Genomic DNA, 16,295 nt, shown 5'->3' with positions numbered 1-16,295 from the left:
GGTGTTTGTGTGTTTTTTACAGGTTGTCCTTCAGGAATGAAACGGCCAAAAACACTTTCATTGCCTTCACAAAGACACGCAGAGGTATGATGCCACATCCACGAATGAGACAGGTTGAATCCCCCATCCCAATACTACGATGAAGCATAAAATCGAGCCCTAAAATTATTCTGAAAGGGGAAAGCAAACAACCAAGTCAACAACAGATCGAATGCAGACATCGAGGGCATATTCAACTCAATTGGGTCACCGTCAGCGTCGATGCGATAGAAGAGACATCAGATTTATTTACCCAATGGCGTGCTCATCGAGTGAAAATAATTGTGGAGAGAGCATTGAGAAATAGGTTGTTGTGATTGAATGATCACTTGAAGCGTACTGGAAAGAAGTTTTCCTTCAAGAGCAGTCTCGCAATTTGACAGGTCAGACGACACGTTCGTCAATAGACAGAACAGTGGAAGGGTCATGCTCTCCGAAATCAAGGCAATCCGCCAAAAAATTAGAATCCTATATACTAAAAACCTCAGTAGCCATGAAGACAACGACAGGCAGGAGTTATCGTGTTGTCAAAGTTCATGTGACATAGTTGTAGAATTTCGTGGAAACAACGGTATAGAGCAGCTCCAATTGTGCCGAATCTGAGGTCAATAAGATTCCTTGTATTCTTCACTTTAATGTAGTGATCGCCCACAATTTTGGGGCGTTTTCTTTTCTGCTATTTATAACTGAAAATACAATCCTTGCTTCTTAACAACGGCACTGCTCAACGACAAAAAAAATTCCTTCAAGGAGAAAAGTACGTTGCAACCAGGAAGTAATATCCATACTCTAATCTATGATATCAATCAACTGCGAATCATGTGATAATTGGCTAAGAGTAAGGGGAGAATATGGTACATAACACTCGCACTCCTGTCAAACGATGCATTGGATTCTTCTCATGAATGCGCCAAGTTGAATAAATGAGTCAAGTTTACCATGATTACTTAGACTTCACGCATGTTCACAAGTGTGCCTTCATCGGGAGCATTTTACCAGGAAGGATCATTCCATCCACATACACAGGAAGAACTTGAACAAATCTCGCCAAGTCTGGTCGACCTAGAGGATTAGGAATATATCACACGTGAGTCTATCCTCGACTTACAATGTACATCTTTTCTGAGCATTTTGGCTCTTATCAAGATATTCGACCCACTTCGCGAAACCTGCTTCCGTACAACATCGCTCAAAATAGCAATGCAGGCGAGGAACCGGCCGCATCTACCGACACAGCCAATAAGGAACATATATCCCCCGAGAATATAGCTGACAGAGAAGACCCTTCCTTCAGTTACTCTCGGCGAATGAAACACGTCAACGAATGTAATCCATCATGGAGGCTGCGACATCCGCGCAAGACGGACAAAGGGTTTACATTCTTCTTCCACAGATATGGGCCTTTATGGCCATGGATATAGGACCCCACGGTGTTGCCCACTAACGAATATTAGTGGATGAACATAGATGACTGACTCGCTTGAGAGACATCTGTCCTCCCCATCTGTGGATGTGTCTTGTTGAAGGCGGTATTTGGACCAATTTAGGGTCTGAGAGATCTGTAGAACACGGAAGAATAAGACTCCAATCCAATTCCAGTGGAAGAACACACCCAATCCAAAATATAATTTAGTACCTTCTCTTGATATCCATGGATGGATGGATGGATGGATGGATGAAAGAAGCTACTGAAGAAAAGCTGACCTCAATAATACCTATTGTCCATTTATCAGCATTTTTAGTTGGAGGAAGTTCGAGGGTTCACTGTCCAGAGAAGTTTCGAAATGTCTGTTTTTTTCCTTTCTTTCTTACTTTCTTTTCATCCAACAATGGGCAACCGAGGCATGGCAAGAAAGGACTGCCCAAGTGTGATGTGATGATGGACCAGGCTTACTCTGCAAAGGGAGGGTGACGAGGCAGCAGAAGAAGCATCACACCCAATCGGAGTGGGAAGGGATTTGCTCTCATTTAAATCTGATTGAGCCCCCATTTGTATGAGGGGGGGTTGTGGCGAGTGTGTGTGGACATGCAATCGGCATGCAAAAGAAATTGCTCGCACAGCGTTGCAGGCCCGAAAAAGAGAAGAAAATCATCCACGCGCCACATGCATGAATTCAGCCACGTCAGACGCTCATTCGTTGGTGTCTTAGGTGGAGGTCGGCACCCCCCCCCCGCCCCAGCAAGTGCGACATGGCAATGCCAGCACGGCGCCGGAGCAGGACCAACACATTCGTCGTCGAGGAGGGGGTGCTGCTGGCTGGCTATGGCGACAGAGACGAGAGGGGATCCCATCTTCAACTTCTCTACTGACTGACTTGTCTTCTTCATTATTCTGGAATTGAGAGCTACCGTTGTGCGCCCTGTCGCCTTGCTCACTCAGGGACGGCAGGGTCAGATCTCCCCCTCCTCCTCGCTCAATCACCCCCACCCCTCCAGCGACAATGGAGTGAAGATTGCACGCCTGCAGTCGTTTTCCCTTGTTCCAGTGGACGCGTGTGGGGATGGCTTGACCGAGGGTTTGGGTTCTTGCATGCAGGAACTGAGGTTTGAGGATTGTGTGGTAGTTGCACTGTCAGAGACACCACGCACTGGTCTTTCTTGTATTCTCTTGACCTGGCCGATTCTAGACTTTTTCTTGTGCCTGGTCAGAGTCGATGGTTTGGCATGGGGATCTGTGAGGATTTGAGGTGAGGTGTGGTTGAAGCGAGAGACTTGCAGCGTTAAGTGAACGTGAAAGGGAGTTGAAGACAGCAGGATTTGAGTTGGTTTTCGAAAGTGTCATAATTCTGGGATATTTGTGATGAGTGTTTGTCAAGGATCGCAGGGGCCAGCTTAGGAGTATTATTTTAATTCTTCGAAAAGTATGGAACGATTGGGCTGCTTTTGAGGTGTTCGCGATTGGATCTATTGGTGATATCTACATGAGAGTAAGACGTCAGAGCTGTTGGTGTGATATGTAGGGAAGGAAGTTGAGGAAGACCATTGAGACGCGATTTCTGAAGAAGGTGTGGACGTAAAGAGACGCTGCGAATAACAACCCTGTCATTGTACCTGCTTCTCGTAGTGAATTGATCAGTTTCATGATTTTTTTTTCCCCCTTTCCCATTTTGGAAGTACGTGTTGCGACCCTTTACATTTGGGTTAAAGCGGACGGTGCTATTGCGCCTGATAGGTGAGTGAGTATTCCGAGAAACGGCGTTTCTTTGCGCACCTTCGATAACGAGCTCAACAAATGAAAAAGGCATGTCATTATGAAGACGTGAAGTGGATTTTGTCTCAATTGACTAATTCTCTCTGCTCCGGCAAAGACTTGGTTTCAGCCACTTGATCTTCCGTATTTTCCAATGATTCACATTCGAACAAGCATGCATGGCTGTCATCGTATATGTAATGGATTTAGTGGGAATATTTGCGCAGAGACGACAAGGGCTCCAACCATTAAGCAAAGATTTGTCATGTGGTGGGATTACTTGATGGCGGCAGCGGAATCGCACGCAATATGCCAGCGGGCGGCGGAAAAGCGTGCTGTCCAGGAGGATACTGCCAAAGCCCCCAAATTAGCACACCGTCCTTCCTTGAAAGCACAAGACTCCTACTCCTCCTTTGGCAACAGTTGCGGCTCTATGGATACAAAAGTTGACTTACCACGACAGATTAGTTCTAGCGCTCATCGTGACTATAGATCCGAGTATCTGGGAGTAGAGGATGTTCTCTTGTCGCAGTTCAAGCCACGTTTGCAAGATATTGTTGCCGAGCGGAGCTGCACAAAGCTTGGGATCTCAGGTTAGTGCCATCATTGGTGTGAATTGATGTGAATTGTTCTGAATTTTTGTTATTTGGACTTATCTTCTCTGTTTGATTTGCATGTGAAAATGCCCTGTTTCTAATAGCGTATGACTTTTGAACTACAATATTCTGGTGCCATGTCAATGACGTGGTTTTTCTGGATGTGTGGATGTCCGGTTGGTAGAGGAGGCCTTCTCCGATTTAGTAGACGTTTGAGGAGAGATTTTTTTTAAGGTAGAAATGGCAATTTCTGAGCGTGAAAACCCTGCAGTTGCAAGGTAGTTCTTGGAGTTAGGTTTGTGGAAGATTCGCAGTCCGTTGGAAGTGTTAATTTTTTAATGTCTTTATTGGGATTCCAATGTAGCAGGTTACATCGGTGTGCCATCCGAGTATTCTGTCAGCAATGAAGTCGATCTCGGATGGCAGTTTGTTTTGGATCCAAAACCTAAGTTAGTTGATGTGTCTGAAACCAAAATGCGGGATAAGAATCTTGAAGGGGACGATATTTCCCCTCCTTTAGTTGAAGAAGGTGGTGAAGGCGTACCTACAGACGATGACGAAGCAAACAATCTCAGCTTGGTGGCGCACGTGATGTTACCGAAAACCGTTCAAGAATTTACAAGTCAGCCTTCCACCTCTAGCTTCGAATCAGAAGAAAGACCGGAAAAACTGGAAAATATGTGGATACGTAGAATAGAAGAAGCAGAAGATCTTATCTTGACTGGACAGTCAACAAAATGCCTTCCAACACCCATATCTGCATCCACAAATACACGATCTCCGAATGCAGGAAGTTCGTGGCGTACATCGGACAAGGAAGCTTTAGCTGTCTTTGTTGCACAGAAGTCATTGGAAATGGTTGAAAATTGTGATCTTCCAACTCCAAGATCAGGATTTAAATTCAAGGCATCTTTGGACGGTTGGGAAGTGCTGGAGGAAGGTCCTCATGATATTTCGAAATCTTTGGATCGCGATTTGCTCTCTTCAGTATTTCAGGGTGGTAAACTCTCTTACCCTGAGGATCTGGGCATGCAGGCAAGCTCTCGTATGTACAGTAAATCAGAGTCCCATGCCACACCTTTCCTTCTGGCAACCGGTGAGCATCTCAACATTTCCAATGCACCGGCCCAGGAACTTATTTCAAAAAACTACAGGTGCATCATAAAAAGCCGGACTCCCTTTTTTCTTTTTCTTTTTTTTTCATGAGATGTGGATTATTTAATATACTTAATTTCCTACGCCGTTTCAATCTTCTTGAACCCCATAACAATTGTTTGTTTTGACCATGGATATGCACCAGTGCTGACAACAGAAATACAAGCTGCAGTGGTGGTGGAGGAGTGGTTGGCAGTTCCTCAAGCAAGCACACATGTCCTCTGGTGGAAGCATTGTGTCACTCGCAAACTCGGGCTAGAGAGGCTGAATTGAAAGTTGAGCAGACCAAGAGAGAGTATAGAAAGCTGTCACAGCTGTTTTTCCGAGAGGCATCTTTGTCCCTTACATACCGTCACTGGATTGCTTCTTTGCAAGCAGAAAATGCCTGGCTCAAGGTGTGTGTCCAAAACCGGCATGGGGCTGTGTGGGTTAAGCACTTCACATCAACTTCTGCCGGTCTCGACCATTTGTCAGAAAATTCTCGGAAGCACTTCGAGAAGGGCAGCATTCACCGCCAGATGCTTAAGTACTTCTCAACTGTTTTGCGTTGCCGGGACCCAAGCGCACCCGTGAGAAATGTTGGAGGCGACAGAAGAACTAAAATCGTTCTGAGTTATGCCATTGGATTGGCATTTGCGCTTGGTCTTACACTTGCCGGCACTAGTCTTAAGCTAGGGTGGATGGATAGCATGATCCTTCATTTTTAAGGGATAATCTACACTACTTCACGAAGGACTGTTTCTTAAGTAGGTCCCATGGAATGTGAACTCCGAAGAAGTGTGTAATCATGAAGGCACTCAGAAGAAGTGCGTAATCCCCATGTGATTCAGTTCCAGCAGCACCGAGAGCTGGAGCTGGGGTGGTTCGGCACCAGGTATCTATCTATATCTGGAGGACGAGATAGAGGCCCTCTAGTGGATGCCAATGCAAAGTGCTCTTTTATTGCAGGAAGGACTGGAGTATCACCAAATCATGTCACACTGGTTCTACTTTCCTCCAGCTTCTTCTGCAGTTTGTTGTTTGTTGTTTGTTGTCTAATTGACTTGTTGGAGGACAATACAAACTCTGCTCTCTCATGGCTGAGTGTTTGGAACCAGCTTTTCACGTCTTGAACATGCAGCGGACCCTCTGATCAAAGCTCTCACCTCCGTCATTTCCCTGCAGAAAAAAAAAAGCCTTTTTTGGGGCCCATGCACTAAAGAAGAACCTTTTTCTTATTCATTCATTCCTTATTCTTTGCTTGCATTCCTGTGGATTTATATGTAACTTTGGACCTTGTGTAATGATTACTTAAATAATCTGTTTAATTTTAATTTTTCTCTTGTAGAGTAGCTATTTAGATCCCAAAAGCTAAAGTACTCTTAGGAGAAGTTTCTATAATTATATGAGGCACGTAAGAATATTTTTAGATTCTATTTGTGTCCACAAAACTTGTACAATTTCACAAGATATTATTAATTCTATTTATTACCACTAAATTTTGTTTTGTTTTTCTATTTACTATTATGTACATAATTAATATAGATGTTTCTAATACCTCAGGTAACCTACCAATAAATCAAAATGGTAACTTTTTTTAAATTCTAACAATTAGCAAGTATTCAATTATTATTATTATTATTTTAAAATAATACATAACAGTATGTTAGTGTAAAGATAATGACCATGTTTTTGAGCAAATAAATAATTAATTAGATAATTAAAGAAAACATTCTAAAAATATTTAATATGTGATTATATATATATATATATATATTCATACATGCATTTTATTATTTATAACAGTTGTACATGACCAAATATATACCTTTTATTGAATACTTTGAAGGTTTGTTAATTTTGCTTTTCAATATTCTTGCATTTCAATCTTGCTGAATGACCTTGCTGAGCATTGATGCCTATTAACACTCAATGATAAATATAGGGATCATATACAGATGGATGGTATAATGCTGAAAAGAATTTATTCTTGTGAGAATCAAAATTTTGCAGTTAAGAACATATCCATGATTCAATGATTTTGAGTGTGGTCCTGTGTAGGAAAGTTTCAAGATATGATTTTTATTATTTTCTTAAATATTTTCAAGGGTGACGGAATCTGGACGAATCGCCGTCTAATCGTCAACGAAATTGCCTCAACGTGGACGAACGAAAAACAGTGCGCGGGGAAGGAGCCCTGCATGCACTTGCATTTCTCGCACCCCACAATTTGAATGAAGCTCTTGGCTCTTCAGCTTCGGCCTGGAAGAGGATTTAACACTTTCATCAGATGGTCTCAAATTGTGGGCATTCACTGTTCCTTCCTGCGCATTGTGGTGCCTTGTGTGTATTGTGCGGGTTGAATTGAGGCAACTTTTCACGACGATGTTTTCTTAATTGGTAATAATATGAGCTCAATACTAGTTTCAGCAAATAGATGCTGATTATTGTGGGTTTTTTTGGTGGGAACGGAGGTGTAGAGAGGTTTGTGTTTTCATTGGTGTGTTGTTTGCGAGAAGGTCTGCTGTATTGAATATGGCAGATATATGCAAGACATGGAGTTTATTCCGGTGAATTGCTCTACAGCATCACTGTGCGTCTAATCTTTCATTTGTCTTCTCCCTGCGGAGACACTGGTCTGCAAAAGCCTTAAACCCTAGGCCCTAGAGCTGATTCTTTCGTCACTTTTATGGTCTTTGAAATCGTAGATGTTGAGGTGCCCTTTTATTGACTTGGTGTGAATTCTTGTTCTGTCGCATGGCCAATTGTGAAACGTTTATTTTCATTATTCTGTTGTTTCTGTATTCATGTAATTAGGTCGGACCAACAATGGAACTGCAGATTGCCAATTTTTCTTGAAGAATGTGAAGATGGAGGTTCTTACTTTCCGTAGGGACGAACTTTTTGCAACATCTTTTCTAATATTCCATAATTTGCTGACCCTAGGTGAGATTTTGGATGATGCACTAGCGGGGTGATCTGCGAATTCCTCTTAAGATGTAAGGAGTGCTCAACAGGCCACGGTTCGTAAACCCTAAACCCTAAACCTGGCGCCAGAGAGATGGCGAGCATGAGTTTGAGCTCTATGGGGCTTAACGACTCAATTGCTCATATCTTCAGAGCTCGTAACATACTCACGGCCAAGGTATAGTTATTGCTGCCAACCGGCTGAGCGTGTGGTTATTTAGTCTCAGTGGTCACTTCATTGTATTCATGCGATTGTGTTTTCAAATCTTTATAAGGATGTACGCGTGCTGTGTTGGTGTTGTCTAAAGAGCAAGATATTTGAAATTTGGCTTTGGCTTTGTTTGTGTAGGAAGCTCTTTTCAAGACAGAACTGGAGCTTGTAGAGCTACTGGATGTGCCATTTGGAGAAGTGCAATCCGCACTCGCTATCATCAGTGCGAAAGTGTGCCCACCATGTCATTCGGTTTGACTCGCAGCTTTATTCGCTCTTGGTTGTGTTTTATTATGTGCCTTCATGACTCCTGTTCCTCCCTCTCTTGACCATTGAAGTGCACCCGCTTTTAACATGTTTTGCGTGGATTGGGAATTGTGATACATGAAAAATTCATTTTGAATCAGGTCTTCAACATTTTGAGTGAGCGTGCCAAGAAGGAGGCTGCATTTGGTCATCTACCCACAGGGTTAGGCGCTTTGGATGAGTCATTGTGGGGAGGAATTCCCTTTGGCGTAATGACTGAAATTGTGGGACCTGCTGGTATTGGGAAAACTCAGGTAGTTTTTCGAAATTTACCTCTATGGGTTACCCGTTTAATGTTTGTCCCGTTTATTTTGGAAGAGTGTGAACATTTCGGTGTTCCTACGACTATTGCGTTTCACGGGACATTGTAATTTCGTAATTTTTGTGGATCGAGAGACTTTTGCATGACTTCACTTTGGTAATTGGAAGAAGTTTTAGAAGTGCTCAGAATTTGTAGCTTTTGGATTTACAGCCCATTCGCCAACTCGCATCTGATGTATGATTAGTGTACAATCTAATAGGTTTTGGTGTATGGTGTATGTTGTATGGGTTGCAGTTCTGTATTACTCTATCAGTACTAGCAGCCATGCCCGTCGAACTTGGCGGTCTCGACGGACGTGTGATATACATTGATACCGAGAAAAAGTTCCGACCGGAAAGGTACAGTCCTGTTCCTCAGAAAGACGAGTCGATAACATACATTCCATCAAACTCAGCAGCTGCCTCAGGAGAGATGTAATGTTCCCAAACTGCATCACTTGCAGATTGTGTAAGAGCGTTAGTGTGCAAGGTAGTTTGTGGGAGTGCGTAATGCGTCTTTGTGTTTAGTCATGGTCATCGTGATGAAATCACTTGTTAGGCTTATTCTTTCCGTTGAAAGAGAAGTCAAGTTTTTCTCAACAAAGCATGTCAATCTTTTCCGACGAAGTTGAAATCTTAAGGCCGTTGACTTCGTGCAAACAGATTACTACAAATAGCAAAGTCCAGATTTCCAGATCACTTTACTAGCGATCAGGTGTTACAGCAGGTAATCCTTGGACATTCGGAACTCCACCTCTAGATCATGGCTTAGAATGAACCAGATATGCTGTGTTTTTCTTGGTGTTTTAGGTTTGCTTCCATCTTAGAGCTACCTATCATAGTTTGGAGGAAGATCCTCGTCAAGTACTTATTGAAATATTTTGCAGCTGGCTGCGCGCGTGCTTATGGTCCAACCCGACACAGTTTCTGAGCTCATGCTGAGGTGTAATGGGAGCTATGTCGTTTTTCTGTTTTATTGACACCGTTAGATATTGCATCAGTTTTTTTAACTCTTCTTGTTTTTGGTGCGCTTTTCCTTTAATAGATAAGTCAATGATCTTTCAAATGGTGTCCCTCACAATATACCAGGAGTTTTGCGTTTGCAGATCCCATTGTATGACAAGCTGAAGCCATTAAGTTTTACTTTCTGTTTTACAGCACTTCTGTATGTAATCGAATAGGGGATCTCAAGTTTAATTCTGTGTAGGTTACAGGGACTTGAAGAGGCAATTCGTCAACACGGAGTGAGACTTCTGGTGGTGGATAGCGTGGCTGCACTCTTGCAAAGGTGTCTGTGAATTTGATTCTCTGAAGATGACTATTAATATTATCTCCGATTGTGAGGACCTTTTTGGGTTGCGTGGTAAAATTTGTGAATCTACTTGTATTGGGTTTACACAATCCTGAACGCTATTGTATATTGGATCAACTATACCCGTTCATATTATATGCTCATTGGTGATACGACTGTGCCAGTACATGCTTATTTAAGTTATCTATCTTTAATCATCTGTGTGGAGTGGATGCAGCGAGTATGGACGTGACGACATTATTCGGAGACAGGAACTACTCGGGAGGCAAGCGTCAATTTTGAAGTAAGTGATCCTCTGCTCATCCTACCCTTTCTCTTCTGCTCATGATTCTTGACGTAGTTTTGAGGATGGGCCTTGATTTGCCAAGTGCTCACCTCACTGTTGAAATGGATATTGAGCTTGTTTTGGTCAGGCATTTGGCTGAATCTCGTAGAATGCCAGTCATCGTTACCAATCAAGTGAGGTTTCAGGGTGGACCTGGAGGTCAAGAGACAGCATTTACTTCTGCTGGTATTGCCAATTTCACAATTTTCCTTAGACTAAACGAAACGTGAAAATCCGGATTACGTTAGAAAGGATTAACCCTCTTGCAGCACATTGCTTCAATGCACAAACTTGATAGTTTATTTATTTATTTATAATTCTGGAGAATAGGAATGTCTACACTGTTGTAATCACAGGCTTGGAATGGCTGAACGCTGTTGAGCTGAGGTTACCTGTTGGTTTGGTTTAATGTGACATATAAGATGAAAAGCATGGCATGATAGATATTTCATCATCACGCCAACATCCAAGGACGTAAAATGTGCATTTTGACAGGTAAGAAAGAGATAATGCGGGCAACAGAGACAGCAAACGGTGAAGGGTTAGACCTTCAACTTACAGCTGCTCTTGGTACAAAGTGGTCACATGCAGTCAACATCCGCCTCGTCCTCGAAAGCCTTTCAGGTACATCGTTGAGAGTTGCTCTTTCGCTTCACGAGGTTATGACGTTGAAATGAGTAAAATAAATTAACACAAGTTTATACCTATATCGGTAAATCAACTGAAAAGGTAAGGTTGCACATGGGGCTCTGGATGTTCTTGCAAGTCTATTTCTTCCCGTGACACCTATTCTGTCCACATGCGTAGAGCTTGGAATTGAACAGTACCATCCAGATATTTTGGGCACGTCTATATGACAACTGAATTCAAATATGAGTTAACCATCACGTCCCCTGAATGGACTCGTGTAGCTTCACGATCCAAAACCGATTGCATTTTGATAGTAGGCATGCTTCTCATCACGTCTGCCGTTACAAGGGTTGTTGAAGGTCACATGTGTGCTCACTCCTTCGTGCTGGGCATGTTATTGATGTAATTTTTTTTTAATTGAACTGTTTCAATATTATATCTTGGTGGGTAGATTGCAATCCTATCCTAACTAGCTGATTCTTGCAGGAACTCGCTACATGAAAATCGCCAAGTCCCCCATGTCTGCAACGATAGCATTCCATTACGAGGTCACGTGTGCAGGAATTGAACAGATAGGAGATGAAACCTTCGATGCTAGTGATGGGGGGAGAAACATGATCCAGTGGTTGGTGCCTCATCCTTTCTACGTTCTTCGGTTCTCAGATTTCTACAAATCCATCAGATTTGCATCCTATTTAACAACATTTACACAGTTCTTACACAGAGAACTCGAGGGTGCTAATGTCCGTGTCATGTTCACCTCCCTAAACTTCGACACTCACTTAATTTGTGTTTCTAGTCGAGGCTATTTAACTTGTTGAAGGTTGAGTTGTTATGAGAATGAACAGTGATGTAAAAGTTTCTGAGCTTTTGATGATCTGTTTTCAGATTAATTCATATCGACTGTTTCCTTCGGATAATTCCTCAAACTCTGCATTTCTACCTTTTCATCACCAAACATTTGCTGCGACGTCTCAGCCACAAAGAAATGCCACAGCCCAACTTCGAATTTTGGTTACTTGTACTTCATGTCTTCATGATAACCGTTGGATCTTACACATCCCAGTTTCCATACATAAAAGATTTGGAATTACGCCTCTGACAATGAGTGTTAGTTGGGAAGATTTTGAACTTATTCCTTGTTGGTTGTCTGTTACCACTGTTAAGTTTTGTGATGCTGACCTCTTTTTCTACGTTTCATGACGAGATTGGGAGCGTAGGAAGAAGTCATTTTTGGACTTTTCAGCCGGTACCATTGCTAGAAAGTGATCATTGTACTTGTGATGTCCCTACCATTACAAGTACCAATGACTTCAAAAACTGCCCTATACCGAGAATTCTAACTTCAAAGTGAACATGGGCATGGGGCGCTAGATGAATACTGGAACAGTTTCTTGCACCTAATGCTCAAGGACAAGCTTTGTGTGCAGAGGCAAACCGACGGCGCCAAGCAATAAACAGTCTAGGCTGCGACGAAATTTAGTTTGTACACTGTCAGCATTAAATGTGCAAATGCGCAATGTGAAGACGTGTACATGCTTATCAATCAGATGCATTTTTTAAAGTAAACAGCATTTTCTTAACGTCTCTGAATGTGAAGAGACTTCTGTGGTGTTCTAGACACATAAAAGTTAATCAAGGCAGCATTCGTTGAAACGTAGGGTTAATTTCCAGAGGTGAATGAGCAGTAGTGATTTTCCATTATCTGCTTGATGGAGGAATTTATGTTATGAATGTACAAGCATCGCTTATGAAACTTCTCTAATGTTTTTAATTTCTTAATCCAGAAATATAAGCGATCCCACTCGTACGGTGCGAGTTCTCAAGTCAACAGACAACTACAAATCTGAGGACAACTATACTGATACTTCATGGACAATGTGGTCAGCTTCGTAACGTGCTAGATAAGTTCGCGCTTCTTCTTCAGTAGCAGGAAGCACACGGCGCACATTCCAATCCACACCAGGAGCCTTAATCTCTGGATCGAGTGAGAATGTGAAGTAAAAGGTATTCGACACCTGGCAATCAGGATAAATCAATTCAGCCGAAGGAACTAGAAATTAAACTATGTAAAAAGAGGAACTGGTGCTGCTTACATCCGAATATATTGACATGAAGGCTGTCGAAATTAATCAATTATGGTAATGCTGAATTTGCCCTCATAACCTCCAACAAATCATCAAGAACCATCCGACAAGATAAATCATAAATCATAAAACCTGGGCTAGGGGAAACAGTCAACATTCCCTTTAAAGAGACTAAGCCGTTATAACCAGCCCCCACCTCCGAGTGAAGTCAAAGTAGTACCTCACTGGATTTCAGTTCCGGTTGAGTGACATGGGCGATCACTTCAACATGAATGCGGGGTTGCTCCAGATTTTCTGTTTCGGTATACAGCACACAGGATTTGAGCCGAAGGAAGTCTCCGACATCGACCTGGAGTTCAACAATCCAATTGAAATCAGCATTGATAAGCATGGTCAGAGCGATAAAAAAAAAAAAAAGAGAACACGGCACGGATGGCTGCATAGCCCTCTACTATCAAATTCTGGGAATGCACAAGAGGGTTAAGACTAATCATGCATACCGGCCGTCTGAAGTCGACGTGATCAACTTCCAGGAAGAGAGGTCTGATGCCCCCGAAGACATATGCAGTTGAGAAGGCAATCTCAAAGGCCCTTCGCATCAGAAACCCTCCAAAAATACGGCCATGCATGTTCCGTTGCTGAGGTTGGCAAATGATAGCATTCTCCAACCGTGTGTCTCGCATCAGAATACTGTTCCGATCGGCCAACGCTGGCATTTCACAAAGAACTCGCCCCTACTATCACAAGCAACATTAAGTACCCAAGCTCAAAAGGCTAATGGAATTTTAGGAAGATAATAGGACAGAATCCGGTCAGAAAGACTCTGTGAAGTAGACACTACATTATCTTGCGCGAGAGGGAAATCATAAATTTCAGCCCTGGTTGATTTGAGAAGCGTCTGCCCAAGGGCCTCAAGCGGAAGAAGATCTCTCGGATTTACCCTTGAGATTTGCTTCTGTATAAGACTCGTGGGCGGAGGCTTCATACCCTAGAGAAATGGGAGTGAAAGCATTGTGGCTTATGCCAGTGACGCTAGTAATTTCTGCCACAAAAATCAGGTTAATTGGGAGTAACCAATCACACGAGTTTATTTATGATGGTCACACCTCTCTCAAAAGTTGAGCGAGTCGGTCGTTGTACTGCTTCGTGAAAGGAGAAGTAGACGCTTCTTGGTGCTCCAACCGAAGCTTTTTGCGATGGGCGTCGCGGGCAGAGCCCATTGCGAAGAGCTGCTTCTCCTCCTCGGTTTGGGGCACCAAATGATTTACAAGAGCAGCCTTGTGTGTTTTCCAATCCCTGGCGACGAATGTGAAATTCGCTATGAGAGCCTTATCATCCTCCTCCATTACCTCTGCTTGCACGAACAAATCTGATTATCGGCTAAAATTGGTATCGATGGGCAACAAAAAGCCACTCCCAACTCTAAAATTCATGTCAAGCCCTCAGGATTATGAAGACGAAGCAATCACATTTTGATTATTACGACAGCTCGATGAATATTACTGATCTTAAATATCTTGAGAAATTCGTCAATGAGGACATGTTTGAAACACACCTCGAACCGGTTGAATAACCTCCATCCGAATCTCCATGGAAGACCGCCCCACCCAGGCAACAGCTCCGGCCAATTGAAGATCAACGTCAATACGCAAGCGCTTCTTCATGCTGATTTTATCGACTGACGCCGTCACCAATAAAAGAGGCCTGGTTGTGTGGTCGCTATCTGAACAATGCTGCCATAACAATGCCATCAACATTAACATTGGGATATGCCACGCTGCTATTAACCTCCTGAATTATGTCCAATTGGCAGGAAAACACCAATCACAGACAAAGTTGATCCATCAAGATTTTGTACACAAAATCAACAACGAAACACCCGCAACAGAAGAGAAGAAGAAACTCAATAGCCAGTAGGCAATCAAATCCAGTGAAGAGATCTTCTGAAAATTCCTTCCAGTGGATCATGCAGTCCGAAGCACGAGACAATCAAGAACCTTAAGACCTGCACCAGTAAGTCCATTGAGCTAAGATTCAACAGGTCTTTCAATTGAGAGGAGCCACGACGGTAAGTGATTACCTTCACCGCAATAGTTCCTGCTAAAGCATCCAGATCCTCCAAAAGCTTCCCAATACGAATCGAGTTCCAGGGATTTCGATACTCTTCTCGCAGTTCGTTGTCGGAAGAAAAATTATACAGCACGCTAGTGCGGTTCCCCGCCGGTGTCTTGCTCTGGAGAGTACTCTGCGCGGGACTATCCACAGATATATTGCGAGCCCTTTCCACGATACTGGATCTGGCGTGCCATAATGCGGTTGTCACGGGTGAATGGTACTTACCCGGCCACAGGTTGAAGCGGTCCTGCTGCGACGGTGAGTTGATAACAAAGTCCTTCCCCTTGAGCACATTTTCGTCCGCCATTCTGCTGGAAAAAAAAAAAAAAAAAAAAAAAAAAAAAATCCTTAAACAAGTAATGCGCTACAACCTCCACTCAACTCCCACTCCACTCCCACAAACCCTAGAACGAGAATTCGTCACCGTAACAAGCTAATTCGACGACCATTGCGCAACAGATACAACCCAATTTCTAACCGCAATAATACGGACAAGGCAGCCTCCAAACCATATCACACCATGGCATTCAACTCCAAAAAATCTGGTCTGTTCTTGCAAGTACATTACAAAATTGAATTTCTTACTCCAGCAAAAAAAAAAAAAATACCACAACCTAAAATCACGACACAATTACGAGTCCACAATCACAAATCACCTCTCAGAGTCGCACACCAACTGTTCTACCACACGCAGTTCTGCGATCACCCTGCTCTAATTCAAAATAGATCCAACGATGAAAGAAAATTGATAATATTGAGTATTAATAGTATACAGTCGGAGAAGTTAGGGCCGTCACTGCCAGTGCTGGCGCAAGTACTAAAAACCTGCGGAGTGGTCCCACGAAGCGACATGCACAGCAAGGTTCTTTCACGAAGTTGCAAATATTGATGACCTTTTAGAGAAAGGGGTACGAGCAAATCATATCTTAGATGCCGGATTTCAATAAGGCTTTGAGCATGTGAGCCAGCTTTTGTTGTTAATTGATGACCGGGGACGTCACGATGAGCTCATGACTAACTTCTACAGGACTTTCAACTGTCTTGCTGATCTTATTGAACACAGCTCAAGTCAATCCTTCGGCA

The 16,295-nt window shown here is 42.9% G+C and overlaps 3 protein-coding genes across 29 annotated transcripts; 2 read left to right on the top strand and 1 right to left on the bottom strand.

Annotated features, from left to right (window-relative positions):
- The first annotated feature begins 2,267 nt into the window (after window positions 1–2,267).
- LOC112277577 (uncharacterized) lies at window positions 2,268–6,458 on the top strand. 18 transcript variants are annotated; one of them, XM_024510082.3, is made up of 6 exons: window positions 2,502–2,639; window positions 3,000–3,044; window positions 3,212–3,280; window positions 3,457–3,822; window positions 4,190–4,979; window positions 5,126–6,458. In XM_024510082.3, exons 4-6 carry the CDS (start codon window positions 3,495–3,497, stop codon window positions 5,685–5,687), a joined length of 1,680 nt encoding a protein of 559 aa, XP_024365850.1. In that variant the 5' UTR covers window positions 2,502–2,639; window positions 3,000–3,044; window positions 3,212–3,280; window positions 3,457–3,494; the 3' UTR covers window positions 5,688–6,458. The 18 variants fall into 18 exon arrangements, with proteins under 18 accessions (XP_090103430.1, XP_090103429.1, XP_090103425.1 ...); XM_024510080.3 differs by having other exon boundaries at window positions 2,585–2,726; XM_090247306.1 differs by lacking the exon at window positions 3,212–3,280 and having other exon boundaries at window positions 2,342–2,726; window positions 3,000–3,211; window positions 4,193–4,979.
- A 730-nt stretch (window positions 6,459–7,188) lies between these two features.
- On the top strand, window positions 7,189–12,579 carry LOC112277580 (DNA repair protein RAD51 homolog 2). Of its 5 annotated transcripts, none has more exons than XM_024510092.3 (13): window positions 7,189–7,359; window positions 7,906–8,104; window positions 8,276–8,389; window positions 8,545–8,697; window positions 9,000–9,103; window positions 9,407–9,470; window positions 9,631–9,686; window positions 9,951–10,031; window positions 10,273–10,338; window positions 10,469–10,566; window positions 10,876–11,004; window positions 11,497–11,635; window positions 11,899–12,579. In XM_024510092.3, coding segments are annotated over exons 2-13 (1,089 nt in total). In that variant the 5' UTR covers window positions 7,189–7,359; window positions 7,906–8,020; the 3' UTR covers window positions 11,900–12,579. The 5 variants fall into 5 exon arrangements, with proteins under 5 accessions (XP_024365860.1, XP_024365861.1, XP_024365863.1 ...); XM_024510093.3 differs by having other exon boundaries at window positions 7,214–7,595; XM_024510095.3 differs by having other exon boundaries at window positions 7,221–7,359; window positions 8,276–8,368.
- Window positions 12,580–12,677: 98 nt separating this feature from the next.
- Window positions 12,678–16,139, bottom strand: LOC112277579 (acyl-coenzyme A thioesterase 2, chloroplastic). 6 transcript variants are annotated; one of them, XM_024510088.3, is made up of 8 exons: window positions 15,986–16,139; window positions 15,438–15,523; window positions 15,178–15,342; window positions 14,653–14,830; window positions 14,204–14,448; window positions 13,598–13,831; window positions 13,318–13,446; window positions 12,678–13,028 (listed from the first exon to the last, which is right to left on the bottom strand). In XM_024510088.3, exons 1-8 carry the CDS (start codon window positions 16,062–16,064, stop codon window positions 12,867–12,869), a joined length of 1,278 nt encoding a protein of 425 aa, XP_024365856.1. In that variant the 5' UTR covers window positions 16,065–16,139; the 3' UTR covers window positions 12,678–12,866. The 6 variants fall into 6 exon arrangements, with proteins under 6 accessions (XP_024365856.1, XP_024365857.1, XP_024365858.1 ...); XM_024510089.3 differs by having other exon boundaries at window positions 15,438–15,520; window positions 15,869–16,072; XM_024510090.3 differs by having other exon boundaries at window positions 15,869–16,005.
- Window positions 16,140–16,295: the final 156 nt, after the last annotated feature.

This window comes from Physcomitrium patens, chromosome 25 (assembly GCF_059467195.1).
Source record: "Physcomitrium patens ecotype Gransden chromosome 25, ASM5946719v1, whole genome shotgun sequence".
In the NCBI taxonomy this organism is placed as follows: domain Eukaryota; kingdom Viridiplantae; phylum Streptophyta; class Bryopsida; order Funariales; family Funariaceae; genus Physcomitrium; species Physcomitrium patens.
The sequence above is the reverse complement of the archived record's forward strand: the minus strand, read 5'-3'. Positions and strand labels throughout refer to the sequence as shown.

What these genes read in the sequence shown, in the direction of transcription:
- LOC112277580 (XM_024510092.3), top strand. Translation starts at nt 8,021, where the DNA reads ATGGCGAGCATGAGTTTGAGCTCTATGGGGCTTAACGACTCAATTGCT. An exon ending in CTGGTATTGGGAAAACTCAG is followed by an intron (nt 8,698 to 8,999) that starts GTAGTTTTTCGA and finishes TATGGGTTGCAG; the next exon opens with TTCTGTATTACTCTATCAGT. An exon ending in CGTCCTCGAAAGCCTTTCAG is followed by an intron (nt 11,005 to 11,496) that starts GTACATCGTTGA and finishes TGATTCTTGCAG; the next exon opens with GAACTCGCTACATGAAAATC.
- LOC112277577 (XM_090247296.1), top strand. Translation starts at nt 3,384, where the DNA reads ATGATTCACATTCGAACAAGCATGCATGGCTGTCATCGTATATGTAAT. An exon ending in CACAAAGCTTGGGATCTCAG is followed by an intron (nt 3,823 to 4,189) that starts GTTAGTGCCATC and finishes ATTCCAATGTAG; the next exon opens with CAGGTTACATCGGTGTGCCA. An exon ending in CTTATTTCAAAAAACTACAG is followed by an intron (nt 4,980 to 5,125) that starts GTGCATCATAAA and finishes GATATGCACCAG; the next exon opens with TGCTGACAACAGAAATACAA.
- LOC112277579 (XM_024510086.3), bottom strand. Translation starts at nt 15,519, where the DNA reads ATGGCGGACGAAAATGTGCTCAAGGGGAAGGACTTTGTTATCAACTCA. An exon ending in GGTTATTCAACCGGTTCGAG is followed by an intron (nt 14,449 to 14,652) that starts GTGTGTTTCAAA and finishes TCGTGCAAGCAG; the next exon opens with AGGTAATGGAGGAGGATGAT. An exon ending in CGGAACTGAAATCCAGTGAG is followed by an intron (nt 13,029 to 13,317) that starts GTACTACTTTGA and finishes CCTGATTGCCAG; the next exon opens with GTGTCGAATACCTTTTACTT.